General features: G+C 39.2%; 1 protein-coding gene and 1 non-coding gene across 4 annotated transcripts; one reads left to right on the forward strand and one right to left on the reverse strand.

Moving 5' to 3' along the window:
- Positions 1–114: 114 nt before the first annotated feature.
- On the reverse strand, positions 115–7,195 carry LOC103862486 (vicilin-like seed storage protein At4g36700). The gene is made up of 5 exons (XM_009140193.2): positions 6,965–7,195; positions 1,905–2,063; positions 1,620–1,798; positions 1,411–1,491; positions 115–1,253 (listed from the first exon to the last, which is right to left on the reverse strand). Exons 1-5 carry the CDS (start codon positions 7,143–7,145, stop codon positions 360–362), a joined length of 1,494 nt encoding a protein of 497 aa, XP_009138441.2. The 5' UTR covers positions 7,146–7,195; the 3' UTR covers positions 115–359.
- On the forward strand, positions 1,972–16,889 carry LOC103862487. Of its 3 annotated transcripts, XR_004456730.1 has the most exons (6): positions 1,972–2,070; positions 6,613–8,576; positions 8,687–9,005; positions 9,087–9,462; positions 9,795–9,920; positions 16,822–16,889. It is a non-coding gene; the product is annotated as an uncharacterized LOC103862487 (transcript). The 3 variants fall into 3 exon arrangements; XR_004456729.1 differs by lacking the exon at positions 16,822–16,889 and having other exon boundaries at positions 9,795–11,748; XR_004456728.1 differs by lacking the exons at positions 9,795–9,920; positions 16,822–16,889 and having other exon boundaries at positions 9,087–9,644.
- The last annotated feature ends 539 nt before the right edge of the window (positions 16,890–17,428 follow it).

Raw genomic sequence — 17,428 nt, forward strand, 5'->3', positions numbered from 1 at the left:
TTATCAAATACTCTCAATAACTAGATGTGTACATCTTCACTCTACAATGTCTTTTGTTTTCTGGTCTGAAATGTTAAATTCTTCACTCTACAATGTTTCGAGAAATCTTTAATTATTTCATATTCCGCATCTACGTGCAACCATTTAAACAAACAAATCACAACACAATAGAATACAAACGTAAACATATAAACGAAAGAAGAAAGCAATACAAAACACATTAACAAATAAACAAGAGACAACAAGACCAAACTTTCGACCATCAGCAACCTAAACACTCTTGACAGAATTAAAAGCTTTATCTCTGCGTTCTCTCCTCCTTCTCAGGCTTGCCACTGAGGCTGAGGCGGCTACCACTTCTACTCTGGTGGTTGTTGAGGCAGTGGCGGCCATTGCTTCTCTTCTTCTTCTTCTTCTTCTCGTTTCCTCCTCTCTTCCTCTTCTTTCTTCGCCTCTTCTTCTTCTCTCTTCCTCTCATCATCTCTCTTCTTCATCTCCGTCTCCACTTTAAGCTTCTCCAACTCTCCTTCCGCACAATAAGGACATCCCAACACAACCGCATCCTTCTGAGCTCCCAGCAATCCCTCAATCATCACACTACTCACATTCAACGACGCAGCTAATACCTCCTGGTCAAGTAACCGCAAAGCTGACCTCTGCCCGGCTAAGAACTGTGGCTCGTTGTTCCTAGCTGAAGTAGTAAACCCTATGAACACTAACGACTCATTTATAAAAGACATTTGAGCCATTGGATGTAACCGTGGAACTGCGAAAATATCTCCTTCCTCTACCTTAAACCTCATGTTCTTACACTCCGATGATGATGATGTTGAAGAAATCGAAGACCTAAGCACACGAACCATTCCTGATCCTTTCAACACAATTGAGATCTCACAAGCCCATGGGTTCCAGTGAGGTCCCATCATCGATGCTTGAGTTAGATTCACCATGGAGACTCCAACCATTGAGCCGCTTAACACTTCTAGATCCTTCCTGTTAATCGTTATAGTACGACCGTTAGGGCTCTGGAAGTCAGGTTCCGATTCGAAGACATTGAATGTCTTTGCTTTCTTTGTCTTCTTCTCCTTCTTCTTTTTCTCCGCTGCGCTTACATATCCGGCAAAGAGTTTGAGTAACCGCGGTTGGAGCTGCCACGTGTATGTGTTGGCCTCACCAGGCGTGCTCAGCATGTCATGCACTATCAGTGGTGGTTGCGTACGGTTCGTCATCAGACCAATAATTTCCTCAGGAACCTGATTAAAACCCAATGAATCCAATTAACACAATGGAAATTAAAGCGCGTCTACTAGAGTAGCTTGAAAGGCAAGGTATACACATATTTGTATCTTGACCTAATATCATCTCTAGTACTACAAAGTATAAACCATACATTAGCAAATATATCCATACCCCAAAAGCTGACTGGAGAATGGCCTCATCAAAACCAAACAATAGATCTGTGATGCTCGAATACGCACCAAAGCAAGGATCCTGCATCCACAATAAGAAGAAAAATATAAAACAAACAAATGAAGAAAATTAAATTAAAAAAAAAATACACCAAAAAAAAAATTAAAAAAAATAAATGAAAAAATTCAAATTAAATAATAATATCTTACATGTAAACACTCCTCGGTGTTTGAGAAAATTGCGTAAACCCTAAGTTTGGTTCCAAGAAAGATATCAATCGGTTTGCTTTGTAAGTAGAATACTGTACCGGGACGTAACCTGTAAACGTCCCCTCGTCGTATCTCAGAACTCGTCGCTTCCGCCTCGACCCAATTCAGAATCCCACTTCCTATATAAAATAAACAAATCCGTTTTTAACTAAACCGCAAAATTTATCCGTACACCAAACTAACAAAAATACGTACATGACAATGAAACAGTTTATATATATGTACCAGACTCGACAAAGAAGACCATGTCTGAATGAAGAAGAAGAGGGAGCAAAAGAGCGTTTGGCTCCAGCGTTATGGAATGTATTTTGTAAGGTCCCATCCCGCCGCATCCCTCGCCGATTTGAACGGTTGAGATCTGTCCGAACTGGGTCCCGAAGATTGGTTAAAGGTAAAACAGAGAGAGCTTAAAGAGAGAAAGACAAAGACTGAAACTTGTAATCTTATTGCTCAAAGGTTTTAGGTTACAAAGCTAATGTATTTAAAGACTGTAAAGAAGGATCTAGACACAGGCCAGCCAGCTGTCTTCTTAGGAACCATCAACGGTCAAGAGAGCATATCGGTTGTGCAGCTGCAATCTCTGCCTCTCCGTACTCTTTGAGCTGCATCTTTGAATACGGTTTGTTGCAGAGACAGCTACTGCTTCTTTGTCTCTATTCACCATTTGAATGGGCTTCGTAGTGGGCTTCGTCTTATGGCATTGGGCTGCCATAACCCTCTGTTTCTGAGCTACGTTAATAGCCCCTCGCAAACTCGTGGTGGGGGAAGGAACCACACCGAGTTTGAATCGCAGCGAGAAGTAAGCTGCTTGTGGTAACGACTTTGTGAAAATGTCGGCTACTTGAGAAGTTGCAGAGACATGATGCACCACTAACGTTCCCTTTGCCACTTGCTCTCTTGCATAATGATAATGTGTTGCAAAATGTTTGGACTTCTTGTGAAGAACTGGATTGGCAGTTAAATGCACTGCTGATAGGTTGTCGCAGAAGACTTCAGCCGGTTTCTTTGGTGCAGAGCCAAGTTCTTGGAGTACATCAGCTATCCAAGATAACTCAGCTGCAGTATCAGAAAGACATCTGTATTCAGCTTCTGTCGACGAACGTGAGACAGAATCCTGTTTTTGAGCAGACCAAGAGATCAAATTAGTTCCAAGCATTGTGCAGAAACCTCCAGTAGATCGTCTTGTCTCACTACAACCTGCCCAATCACTGTCACAGAAAGCTTTAAGAGAAGAGTCAGAATCACTATAGAAGTGTAAACCCATTGTGATTGTTCCTTTAATATATCGCAACACTCTTTTCAGTAGATGAAAGTCAGCCATTGTTGGCTTATGCATTCTTTGACAAACCAGGTTCACAGCAAACTGAAGGTCTGGCCTCGTCAGAGTCAGGTACTGAAGTTTGCCGGCTAAACTTCGGAAGTATGAGGGAGTTTCAAACAGTTCATCTTGATGAGGTACTCGATCAATCTGCAATGGTAACGGGGTTGGCATAGGAGCACACTCCAGCATCCCTGCACTCTGTAGTAAATCAGTGGCATATTTCTCTTGATTCAAAAACATGCCAGTAGGTGTATACTGCACCTGAATCCCAAGAAAATAGCTCAGAGCTCCCATATCTTTCATCCTGAATTCTTTCCCAAGCGACTCAAGCAGCTTTGCGATAACACTCTTGTCATTCCCAGTCAACACCATATCATCAACATATAATAAAAGAAAGATGATGATGCCATCTCTGTTGTAGATGAAAAGAGAAGGGTCTTTCACACTGCAGATGAACCCATACTTCAATAGAAACGAGCTGAATTTATTAAACCAAGCTCTTGGAGCTTGTTTGAGGCCGTAAATAGCTTTGTGAAGGAGACACACATGATCTGGTAATTCTTCACTCACAAAGCCAGGAGGCTGCTTCATGTAAACTGTATCAAGTAAATCCCCGTGAAGAAAAGCGTTTTTCACATCTAGTTGCTTAAGATCCCATTTATTGACAGTGGCGAAATGTAAGACCATCCTCACTGTTGCTGTTCTTACCACTGGGCTATAGGTTTCAAGGAAGTCAACACCTTCTTCTTGTTCATTCCCTCTAGCTACAAGCCGCGCTCTTAAATTCTTTACTGTTCCATCGGCATTCAGCTTGGTTTTAAAGATCCAACCGCATCCTATAACATGAACATTGACAGGTCGTGGAACAAGACTCCATGTTTCTGTTTCATGGCAAGTGTCGATTTCATCAGTCATAGCACCATTCCATCCTGGATGATTGAGTGCAGCTTTCACAGTTCTCGGTTCTTCCGGAACAGTTTTTACTGTATGAAGCACGTATCTTGGGTTTGGCTTCCTTACGCCAACCTTTCCTCGAGTAACCATCGAATGAGAATTATCTGCAGGCTCAGGAGGTGTTTGTTGATTTGCAGGGGAGAGAGGTGGGAAATCATCATCTGAAAAGAGTGAATCATTAACACTTGAAGTTGTTGAGTTTGAACCTTCAGTGGCAGAGGTTAATGTGGGTTGCTGCACTGTGGTTGTTGCATGGTTTCTGTTTCCGTGCACCACAAGATCAGAAAGAGGAGCTTCAGGAGAAACTTCTTGCTCTTGAACATCGACTTGAAGACCTTTTGTCCACGCAGATAACAGAGGAGTCTCAGGTTGAGGAAGGAGATGTTGGTAAACATCAGTATACGGAAATCTTTGTTCATCAAATAAGACATGCCTGCTGATATATACTCTGCCTGTTGGTGGATGAAAGCACCTGTAGCCTCTGTGTTTTTCTGTGTATCCCACAAAGACACACAACAAGCTTCTCGGATCAAACTTATTATGAGTATATGGACGGAGATTTGGATAACATGCACATCCTAGCACACGAAGAGCAGAGTATTGAGGAGCAATCCCATTTAGTTTCTCAAATGCACTCACTGTTTTGTGATGAACTGCCGTTGGAAGGAGATTGGACAGAAAGTTTGCAGTGAACAGAGCTTCAACCCAAAGATTCTGTGGCAGTTTAGCTTCAAACATCATTGATAATCCCAACTCTATAAGATGTCTATGCTTTCTTTCTGCCATACCATTTTGTTCTGGTGTATGAGGGCAAGAAAGAAAATGTTGAATCCCGCAGGTTGTAAGATGAGATGAGAATTGCGTGTTTACAAATTCACCACCTCCATCACTCTGAAAAATCTGAATCTTTCTCCCAAACTGATTTTCCACAAGACTTTGAAAGGATTTAAATGTTGCAAAGACATCTGACTTGAGTTTTAAAGGATACAACCATGAGAATCTTGAGAAATTGTCAATAAAAATGACATAATATCTAAAACCTTGAACAGAGGTAACTGGAGCAGGACCCCATACATCACAGTGAATCCTCTCTAAGGGATTTGAAGACTGAAAAACTGACTTAGAAAAGGGTAACTTGCAAGTCTTCCCTAGTTGACAAGGTTCACACATGAACTTTGTAACTTTATTCACTGAAATAGCCTTAACAGAAGATAGATGTTGAAGAATCTGTTGGTGAGGATGCCCCAATCTCTTGTGCCACAACTCATCACTTGTTGACTGCTGCCTGGAGGAGTAGAACGCAAGAAACTGTGGATTCTCTAACCGGTACAAACCTTCAAGTTTGCTTCCTTGACTGAGAAGCAGTTGTGTCTTTTTGTCCTTAACAAACACATTTTTAGAGTCAAAGGTGAATTCACATGCATAATCATCAGTGAGTTTTGACACAGAGAGTAGTGACTTAGTGATTTGCGGACAAACAAGAACATCTTTAAGAGGTAGAGTACCTGAGAGACCCAGAATGGCTATGGAACCAACATGAGTAATGGGAAGAAAGTCACCATTACCAACAATGACTGCATCTGAACCGGAATAAGGTTGAGCATTTTGCAGATTCTGAGCTGAACTGGTGATGTGATGAGTCGCTGCAGTGTCAGGATACCATTCGTTGGCTTCATAGTCAACATCCTCAGAGGTTCTAATCGCAGCCATAGCTTGAGGAGCTTCAGTCTGTTGAAAATGTGGATCAAAGCGCTTGTAGCATTTGAATGCTGAGTGCCCAAATCTTCCACAAATCTGGCATGTTGGTCTTGAGCTGCTGTTTTGAGAACTACGACCACCAGTTTGACCGAACTGCTGGTAAAAGCCTCGACCTTGCGTTGAGTAGCCACGACCTCTGTATCCTCCTCTGTGTTGTCCTCTTCCTCGTCCATAGTAACCCCCTCTGTCTGTATAGAACGCCTGATGAGGAACAACTTCATTGGAGACACTGTAAGCTTGAACCTTATCTTCAAATGCAGTCAGTTTGGCCATGACGTCATCAAGAGATGGAGCAGGGAGAGCATCCATCGAGTTTTCTACAACAGTGCAGATGGACTCGTACTCACGACCCAAACCGTTCAAAACACCAAAAATTTTCTCACTTTCTGGAATAGGAGCTCCTATGGAGTCTAGTTGGTCACACAAAGTCTTGATTTCAGCAAGATACACAGCCATCGTTTTTGTACCTTTTGTTAAAGTCTGAATCTTTCTCTGTAGAGCCAACTTCCTTGTAGCAGAAACCCTATTGTACTTCTGTCCAAGAGAGAACCAGACCTCTTGAGATGTATGAAGACCATAAACAGATCTGAGAGCGGTTTCTGAAAGTGTTCCATAGATCCACGCCATAATGAGCTGGTCCTTCTGAACCCATTTCATAAACTCAGGATTTGCAGCTTCAACGACTTGGTCTTCTTGTCTGACGGTCATGGTCTGAGCTGGTCTTGGTTTGGAGCCATCAACGTAACCAAGAAGCATCTGAGACGCCAAGAACTGCTCAAACTGCAACTTCCAGAGAAGATAGTTGTCATCTTTGAGCTTTAACGTAACACACTGATTTATGGTGAGATTTGAAGCAGAGTGAGGATCAGGATTGTCTTCCATAGCTCTGATACCATAAAGGTAAAACAGAGAGAGCTTAAAGAGAGAAAGACAAAGACTGAAACTTGTAATCTTATTGCTCAAAGGTTTTAGGTTACAAAGCTAATGTATTTAAAGACTGTAAAGAAGGATCTAGACACAGGCCAGCCAGCTGTCTTCTTAGGAACCATCAACGGTCAAGAGAGCATATCGGTTGTGCAGCTGCAATCTCTGCCTCTCCGTACTCTTTGAGCTGCATCTTTGAATACGGTTTGTTGCAGAGACAGCTACTGCTTCTTTGTCTCTATTCACCATTTGAATGGGCTTCGTAGTGGGCTTCGTCTTATGGCATTGGGCTGCCATAACCCTCTGTTTCTGAGCTACGTTAATATTGGTTTCCATTGATCTTTCTTGATCAGAAGAGGCGACGAGAACCCGCAACATGACGGTACAGCAGCGACGTCGTTTTCTTCGTCCGACGACTCATCAAACTCTTCAGACTTAGCCCACGACTTGGTGCAGAGTAATACAAGAAAGAGAAGAACAAAGAGTGGTAACACCGTAAACTTAGTCATCTCTGTAATTTTTCTAATAAATGTTTATGCTATCCGCTGCGTATTAAATCGTACAATATAAAGGGAACGGGAGAAATAGACACTGTAGGGTATACAATCACTACGTGTTTTAATTGTTTGTACACGTGCTTGTATTACGTCGACAAGTGCATGGTTCTTTGATAACAATTTAAATTACCCGCTAAGATACAAAGCTCAAATTTTAAAAATCGGGATGATAAGAACCGTTGATGATAGTAGAGCTGAGACATAGTTTGTATCGCAAGACCAATTATATGTCGGGCGTCAGGGGTTTAAAATATTGTATTTTCCACTGAAGTCGTGTTACCAACTTACCATGCATGGGCCACTTCGTCCAAGGGAACGCATACGTGATTCATTTCTTTATTGGTGCTTGGCTGAAAGCCAACAAAAGATAAAATTTTGTCGTAACGTTTTTCAAAGGGTAAAATGTTTGATGGATCACAATCGTTTAGTGTTTGGGCCAAAAACCAAACGTATGCCTGCACTTGGGTGGCAACCAACTATACTTGCATGCATTAGAATTGAGATCGTCATTCTCATCATATTTTCTATTACTGGATACTGTAACGTACGTTCTCAACTTCGTTTCCATCTAAAAACATCTTTTTTTACAGGCAACAAAGCAAAACCTGAAATTGGTATGCTAAAGCTCTCGATGCATTTCTTAACACATGTTTTAATATTTAAAAAAATACTAACCAATAAGAAAATGAGAAGTTATTGCACAGTTGATTAAATAATGCTTCAACTGTCTCTTGTTGAAGAGAATTCTCTTTCCTCTCACATCACTTTTCCTATTTTTCTGAATTATTTCATTTATTCTTTTTACAAGAAACCTTTCTAGATACATGTCCCTGCGGATGTCTTTAGAACATGTTTATTGGTAGCTTTTAAGTAGGGTTCTTAGGTAAATTTAGATTAAAATTAAATGAAAAACACCAATTAGCGTTGCTTAGAGCACCTTTATCCCAGAAACGTGATTGGGTTTCTAATTTTCTAATTTTTATTTTATTTTTTCTGATTTATAAGAGACGCTCAGCAGATACTCTTAATTAACTGAGCGAAGAGCCCGTTCCTTAGTGCCACGTGTCTGAAGTTCATAGGAGAGAGGAGAGGTGGTGCTCTCGGTTTCGCCTATTCTCTTCTTTCCCTTCTTGGAGACAGATCGGGTCTGATCTTCACGCGAAGAGAGTCGGGGTCAGCCCAATTCACGATCAGGATGAGGAATCGATGGGCTAGGGCTAATATCAGTGCTCGTGTTGCTTCTCTCCAATCTCTGAAACTCGATGTCTTCGCGCTTCAGGGTCTCAAACCAGCAGCTGATCTCCGTTGTCACGTTCTGTTGGAAGCTCGAGGCGTCTACAGCGGTGATGTCAAACCGGAGAATCTGCGTTTAGACCAGAAGCGGTAATCTCAAAGTCTCGGACTTTGACTCAGTTTTGTCTCTGATCAGATTTACAGAGGTGAGTTTAGATGTCCGAAAACGGAGACTTAAATTATTTTTTACTTTCTTGAAGGACATCTTCAATCGACAGTGGCTAGGTTAGATGAATGGAGAGTCAGAAGAAGAGATACTGAGGAATAGATGCGACACATGCAATTACCACAGAAGTTACAAGAGCGTGTGAGGTGGTTCGTCCAATACAAATGGTTAACCACTCGTGGAGTCGATGAAGAAGCCATCCTCCGTGCTCTACCATTGGATCTCCCCTTGTCCACGAGAACCGTGAGAAGTCTCTCTGAAGTTGAAGCTTTCGCTCTCAGAGCTGAGGACTTAAAGTTCGTAGCTAATCAATTCAGACGCCTCCACAGCAACAAACTCCAACATGCTTTCAGGTAATAGTAAAATACAATTAAAATTTATTGCTTCACACGCAAGGTTTTATTGATATTTATGATGTTCTGACTGTTGATCAGATACTATTTGCATCAATGGAGGGCTTGGGGAACTGGTTTTATACAAGCTGCATGGAGACGATACATGAAGAGGAATTTAAGTGTATCTCCAACTCATAGCTCTTTTGTCTTATCTTTCATAATAGGAAACATATAATAATTTCTTGATTATAACAATATTTAAGAGCATGACAACAAGGAGTGAAAGGTGCTTTGACTATTGCAGCAGAGATGTTTGAGTTGACACCGTCGTTGGTTGTTGTTGAGGTGAAGAAGAAAGGAAAAGATATAACATAGTACGAAGAGTTTTTGTAACAGTGAATTGAAACCCATGTTGCAGAATCTGACAGCTGATGATGTGAAAGAGCCTGTAGCGGTTTCAGCGGTTGATGTAATCGTGAGTTCTCTAGATATGTTGGAGATAGTTAGAGAAGTGGGATATGGTGTTATGTTTGTACTAACTTTTTAGCAGTTTTGTTTCTTGTGTGGGTGGGAGCATTGAAAACAGTTTTGATCAGATCTTTACTACGAATAAAACAATGAAACCATAATAAAGAAACTTGTTATCTTCTTTCTAAAGATGTTTATCCTCGTAAGAAACATATTTTTTCACTTTTCACTATCATAGCATTTATCTAACACTATTATATAATACAAAATATTTCAAATCATCTACGATTTAGTAAAACGAGCTATAATAACTTGCTATCAATGTGAACGTTTTTGTAGTGGAAAGAAAACGGTGTTCCTCTATTGGTTCCTCTCCTCGACCACGGAAGACGGCGAGATCTCTCTCATGGTAGCTTTTGGAGAGGAAGAAAAACGGTGACTGTTAATGCTCAGACAAATCGAAAGGTAAAAATGAGTTTTAATGTTTGAATATTTCAATTATGCATGTCTTAATAATTTCAATTAGATTATCGTTTATTTTAGTAATCTTTGTTTTTATGTTTTTATGTTTCTTTTAAATCTATGTTTAAAATGTTATGTTTGACTTTGTTTTATTTAATAAATAAATTTAATCTTTATTTAAAATTTTATGTTAAAAATTAATTTAATATTTTTTATTGTTAAGAGCTTTTATTAAGAAACTACAATTAAACCATTATAATTAAGTGTCTCTTAACAAAGTTTCTTATCTCACTTTTAAGAGTTAAAAATTCACTGAGAACCCGTAAGTGGGTTTTACCAATAAACATGCTCTAAGAAACTACCATTAAGAGATGTAATAGACGTCTTTTAGCTTTTTAGGTTGGGTCTAAGAAACTAACATTAAAAAGCTAAGAAACTATCATTTAAAAGCTAAAAGACCGTATATTATATTATGCTAAGAGACCCAACCTAAGAGACCTGCAATAAACATGCTCTTAGAGCAGCAATGTGGTTTCTCAGCTCCTCTCTTAAACATACAATAATAATATAATTTAGCATTTTAACTAAAATTTAAATAGAAAAGCCCTAAATTAATTACGTGTTGACACCTTGTAGAAAAAGCTCTCACACTCTTGAAAACATCTCTGAGAGAAGAATCGTTTCCCTCTATCTCTCCTACTTTCCCTCCCTCTCTCCTCTTTTGTCTAGTTGCTTTATATTACTAAGACCAAGATTAATTCGGGCTCTTAGGGTAGGATTCTTAGCTTCGGTTAAGAACCGTCCCTTAAATAAGAGATATAAGAACCCGCTCTTAGCCAAAAAATGTAAAAAAAAAATAAAAAGTGTTAAATCATGAGTTAAGAACTCTAAATTAAGAACCCGGGATAATCATGCTCTTAGATAACAAATTATATTTTGGAGATACATATGTGTGATCGTAGACAAAGAAACAATAAATAAGAACCAAAGGAAAGATATATGCGTACAAACTACAAATTAAGATTATCTAAAATGAATGATAACATATTACAAATCCTCATGATAAAAGGATATTAACTAATAATAAACGTGTAATATAGTTTCAAAAATAAATAAATAAACAAACGTGTAATATAGAATATGTTGCAATATAGAACATCCTCCATGTGATAAAAAAACATTCTCCATTTATTTTTTAGTCGGTGCATTATTGACTATATATTAATCTTTTATTAGCTGAATTTCTTATTTTAATGTACGCCGAATTTTTGATCCAAAAAAAAAATGTACGCCGAATTCATAACACCAGCTAAATTTACAGTGGTGAAAAAATTTCTACTGCACTTTACAAAGCTGACTGAATATATGCTTTGTTTCATTCACTACAAGAAAACAACGGTATTCTGACGGACGTTCCGACGGAAAATGAATTCCTCGGAATATACCGAGGAATTTCCGAGGCAATTCCGAGGAAACACAAAATTTGGCTTCCTCGGAATTTCCTCGGAATATTCCGACGGAATTCCGAGGAAAATTCATCTCGTCGGAATATTCCGACGGAATACTGAGGAAACTAGTATTCCTCGGAAAAAACCGATGAATTCCGAGGAAATATTATAGACGTTAGAGAGCCGTTGGAGAGCCGTTGGGGGATTTTAAAAATTCCGAGGAAATTCCGACGAACTAGCCGTTTGCATCGGAATTCCGTCAGAATTTCTTCGGACCGTCGGCAAGATTTCAACTATAAATACAAGCACCCCTCTTCCTCTTCATTCACTCCATATCTTCATCCTCCCTCTCACTTTCTTTACACACGAATTTGATTCTTAAAAAACATGTCTTCTTCAAATTATTTTCGTTCTTGGATCGATCGACCTCATTTGGATCCGAACACGAGATTGCTTACGGAAGAATACCAACAAGGTATAACCGAATTCATGGGGTTAGTTCACCGACAACCGGAAGCAAAAACAGGTATGTTAAGATGTCCTTGCTCTAATTGTAAAAATAAAAAAGTTATTAAACAATGGGATGTTTGGACTCATCTATATTTGAGTGGGTTTACACGAAGTTACAAAATTTGGTATCATCATGGAGAAACTGATTATGAACATGGTAGTACTAGCGAACCTCAGCCAGCGGTTAGATTAGAAGATCCAATTAGAACGGATGTAGATTACGGTGTAGGTACTGAGCAGATGGTAAATGATCATTTTAGAGGGGAAGATTTACCCAATGCCGAAGCTAGGAGATTTTATGATATGTTGGATGCTGGAAAGCAACCATTGTACGAAGGTTGCAGAGATGGTCATTCAGCTTTATCATCTGCTACAAGATTGATGGGCATTAAGACGGATTATAATTTGGCTGAAGACTGTGTGGATGCGATTGCTGATTATGTAAAAGGTATTCTACCCGAAGATAATGTAGCTCCTGGCTCATACTACGAGGTTCAGAAACTCGTAGCTGGTCTTGGTTTATCGTATCAGGTAATAGATGTATGCAGAGACAACTGCATGATTTTTGGAGGGCGGATGAACAGCGGGTTTCATGCAAATTTTGTGGGAAGCCTCGTTATAAAGATACGAGTGGAAGAGTTCCAGTACCATATAAAAGGATGTGGTATTTGCCTTTGACGGAAAGGTTGCAGAGGCTGTATCTGTCTGAACGCACAGCGCAACCAATGAGATGGCATGCGGAGCACTCAACAGATGGTGAGATCAGACATCCTTCAGATGCAAAAGCGTGGAAGCATTTCCAATCAAAGTATCCCGACTTTGCGTATGAGAGAAGAAATGTCTACCTTGGATTATGTACTGATGGTTTCAGCCCGTTTGGCAAGAGTGGAAGACAGTATTCTCTATGGCCAGTCATTCTTACACCATACAACCTACCCCCAAACTTGTGCTTGCGACGAGAGTTTTTGTTTCTCTCGATTCTCGTTCCCGGACCAGAGCATCCTAAGAGATCACTTGATGTGTTTCTTCAGCCACTAATATATGAGTTGCAACAACTATGGGCTCAAGGTGCTGAAACATACGATGTTTCGTATAAAGAAAACTTTCAAATGCGGGCAGTACTAATGTGGACAATAAGTGATTTTCCAGCATATGGTATGTTATCTGGATGGACAACGCATGGAAGGCTATCATGTCCATATTGTCAAGATAACACTGATGCTTTCCAACTAAAACACGGAAGGAAAACGTGTTGGTTTGACTGTCACAGGAGATTTCTACCACCAGATCATCCATATCGTAGAAGTAGGAATTTGTTTACGAAGAACAAGAGGGTGTTTGACAGTCCACCTCCGGAAATTCGTGGGAAAGATTTGAAGACACAACTTAGAGATTTTGGTGCAGAAAGGACGCCAGACGTCGGTGGACATGAGCATTTTCCGGTAGATGGTGTTGGAAACCTACATAACTGGCACAAAAAAGTATTTTTTGGGATCTGCCATACTGGGAGGATCATCTACTAAGGCATAATTTAGATGTCATGCATATTGAGAAGAACTTTTTTGACAATCTCATGAACACGATCCTTAATGTTCAAGGTAAAACAAAGGATAATTTGAAGTCAAGACTGGATTTAGTCGATATATGTGCTCGTTCAGAACTTCATGTTGATGAGAGTGGTAGGGCTCCTTTTCCCATATACCGACTTGATGCAGCGGGAAAGGATGCGTTCTTTGATTGGATTTCAAACGATGTGGAATTTCCAGACGGTTACGCATCTAATTTGCGTAACTGTATCGACAGAAAGGAAGGAAAGTTTACTGGCTTGAAAAGCCATGATTGCCATGTAATGATGCAGCGCCTCCTTCCGTTTGCCTTCAAGGAACTATTACCACGAAATGTTCATGAAGCAATTGCAGGGATAAGTGGTTTCTTCCGCGATTTATGCACAAGATCAGTGACTCTTGAAGGTATTGAAAATTTGAAGACTAACATAGCTGTGATTCAGTGCAACCTTGAGAAGATATTTCCTCCCTCATTTTTTGATGTTATGGAGCATCTTGTTATTCACCTGGTAAGAGAATTGGAACTTGGTGGTCCTGTGCAGTATAGATGGATGTATCTGTATGAGCGGTATATGTTCCATTTGAAGAAGATGGTGAAAAATTTAAGTAGGGTGGAAGGGTCTATAGTCGCACAGATGATCAATGAAGAAACTTCAAACTTTGCCGAGTACTACTTTCCAGCAGAAGTTCAGACCAAAAACAGAAGACCTGCTCGGCATGATGATAGAGGCGAACGGGCAACATATCATTGGAAGGTTCCAGACATTTTCACAGACGTTGGACGACTTAGCGGAAAACCAAAGGACCGTCGACTTACTGATCAGGAGCGCAGTCATTTGCAAACATATTTACTCACCAACTGCGAAGATGTTCTTCAATATGAAAGGATTTTCATGGCAGAAAAGCGGTTAGAATATAGATACGCCACAGAGGACGAACTAGAAGAAATGAAGCAGAGAGAATTTGGTGGATGGATGTTTACTTATGTGAGTGATGGTTTGGCCAGAGGTGAAACATTTGACGATTGGATACGCGAGATGGTCGTTGGACCAAACTTTGTTGTGAAGTCATATCCGAGATTTTGTACTCGAGGATATGCATTCACAACTCAGAAGAGGAGACGTTCGAGTACGACTTACGATGCTGGTGTTTGTTCTGCATCAGGAGATGATGTATACTACGGACACATAAATGAGATTTTGGAAATCAAGTATTTGGGCATGGTTGGATTGCGCTGTACTGTTTTCTATTGTGATTGGCACGACAACACTCCAGATCGAGGTGTGAGAACAGATGCATTTGGTGTTACATCAGAAAATTGAAGACGGAAGCTGCAATATTATGATCCTTTCATTCTTGCTTCTCAGGCCGATCAGGTTTGTTATATCAAGTACCTCCGGGTAAGGAACAGAGATGATCCATGGGTTACTGTTACAAGACTCAACCCGAGAGGCCGAGTTCAGGGAAGTTCTGAGCTGGAAGACCCACTACAACCAAGCACATCCGACAACTTAAGTGCAGCAGAAGATTTAGGTGGAGTTGGACTTGTAGTCGATTTAACCGACTTCGGAGAGGAAGCCGCCGTTCACGTAGAGGATGAACCAGTGATTGGAGAGTTTCACCAAGATCCAGATTCAGATTCATCTGGTGATGACGACTCGGAAACAGACTAGCGTCGACCTTTTTTTGTTTTTTTTTTAAATATAAATACCGAGGAAATTCCGAGGACAGATAGGTTTTCCTCGGAATTTCCTCGGAATAGATCTTCTCGATTTAAAACCCCAAGTTCCTCGGAATTTCCTCGGAATTTTCCGAGGGAATTCCGAGGAAATCTTTGTGTTCGTCGGCATTTCCTCGGAAAATTCCGAGGAAATTCCGAGGAACTTGGGGATTTGATATAGATTCTTTTTCCTCGGAATCTCCTCGGAATTTTCCGAGGAAATGGCGACGAACATAAAGGTTTCCTCGGAATTCCCTCGCAAAATTCCGAGGAAATTCCGAGGAACTTGGGGTTTTAAATCGAAAACAACGTTTTACGGATTGAATAACACGTATATAACATTCATTAAGTGTCTTAACCAGATTATGATGTTTGGAACTAGGAACTTTGGTGTTTTATCCAATAACAAACACTTTTACGATTGCATGAACGAAAACCACACAACATAAGAGAAACACTTATACACTTTAATAAACGGTAAAGGAAATACTTACAATTATTTTTGAAATTGTGTTATTTCATGGTTTATGATCATCTATACAAAGAATCTTCAATGGTATGCATTATAATTGTATAAGAAATGAAATACGGCGAAAATAATCGATGTTTTAAAACCCCAAACCATGGTTCCTCAGAATTTCCTCGGTAATTACCGAGGGTATTCCGAGGAATCCAGGTTCCTCAGAATATTTTCATTTAACCGGGTAAACCAAGCCGCCAAATATTTCGGGAAAATTGAATCAAAGAATTCCGAGGACATTCCGACGGAAATATAAAATATTTCCGAGGAAATTCCGACGGATAGTTTCCGTCGGATGCCTCATAAAATTAGGGCGAGCCCGATCTTCTTCCCCATTTCTCTCTTTCTCTCCGCGCCGCACAGTCTCTCCCTCTCGCGATTTCCGGCGACTCCACCGTTCTCTCTCGCGATTTCCGGAGAATCTCCCCTAATCCTCCCCCATAATCATGTAAGAACCCTATCCCACTCTTTTAGGTTAGATTTGTATGGTTTTTAAGTAGATTTGATGATTTTGGAATGAGATTTATAGATTTTGTTAGGGTGAATGGTAGATTTGTGTAAAATCGAGTTTGATTATGTATTTCACTTGATTTGAATTTTTTTTTTTAGTTTTTATTAATTTTGGTGGTTATAAAAATCGAATTTGTAATTATATATATATATATTGAAAACGTTTTTTGTATATATAATCTATTTTTTGCATTTTAAATTCATTTATATATTTATTAAACATTTTTAAAATATATAAAACTTTTTTTAAGATTAAAAATCATATATATAATATTTAAAATCATTTGTTTTGTGGTTATAAAACGTTTTATGTATTTTATATATAAAATATAAATTTCTATATTTATTAAACATTTTTAATATTATGAAAACTATTTTTTATAATTATTTAACATTTTAAATATTTTAAAAACTATTTTTTGTAATTATTAACAGTTTTTGGGATTTATTTAAACTATTTTTTAAATTTTTAAACTATTTTTTATTTATTAAAACTTTTTTTATTAATTATTAAACTATTTATATTTTTGTGATTAAAAACTATTTTTTTTAACTATTTTTTATTTAAACTGTTTTTTTTTAATTAAAATTATTAGAACTAATTTTTAAATATGTTTTTTTTTATTTACAGGTCTAATGATGATCAGATCCGGCCTCGCGAGCGTCGTAGCCGGGGTGGTATGGGGAGCCAGTCTCGGGGTTCTTCCAGCCATGTTTAGGATTCCGTTTCGCCCCACAGCTCATACCATACATCTCCCTCTCCATTACTCGCTCCTGCTGCTCCCGCTCCCGCTGCTGCACCCGCTCCTGCTCCTCCGGGTCCTCCGAGAGTGATGAGTGTTGCGGAGTTGGTTCGACAGCCCGGTCGTGACCATCTTCCCTATCTCACTGAGTATCCACATGGACATGGTCAAACATGGTAATTTAACTTTTACTTTTTTAACTATTTTTTATTTAAACTGTTTTTTTATTAATAATTTGTTTTTTTATTAGGTTCAACCGATCCGGGAACGGGATCAGCGCATGGATCAACCGTATGATGTACTGATGTACTCGGCCCTCGACAGGGGACATCCGACTTTCACTCACTTCCCTCTCGAGAAGCAGCATCTGTGGTTTCGTCAGTTTGCGGTAAGTATTCAAATTTTTAACTTATATTTTTTATTTATTAAAACTAATTTTTGTAATTATTAAACTATTTTCTATATTTATTAGACATTTTAAATATTATTAAAACT

This window comes from Brassica rapa, chromosome A03 (assembly GCF_000309985.2).
Source record: "Brassica rapa cultivar Chiifu-401-42 chromosome A03, CAAS_Brap_v3.01, whole genome shotgun sequence".
Lineage (NCBI taxonomy): Eukaryota > Viridiplantae > Streptophyta > Magnoliopsida > Brassicales > Brassicaceae > Brassica > Brassica rapa.

Bases quoted from the DNA above. Each gene is read 5' to 3' on its own strand.
- LOC103862486 (XM_009140193.2), bottom strand. From the start codon at position 7,145: ATGACTAAGTTTACGGTGTTACCACTCTTTGTTCTTCTCTTTCTTGTA. The intron at 2,064-6,964 runs CAATATTAACGT...TTTACCTTTAAC, and splicing joins CAAGAAAGATCAATGGAAAC to CAATCTTCGGGACCCAGTTC. The intron at 1,254-1,410 runs GTATGGATATAT...GGTTTTAATCAG, and splicing joins TTCTCCAGTCAGCTTTTGGG to GTTCCTGAGGAAATTATTGG.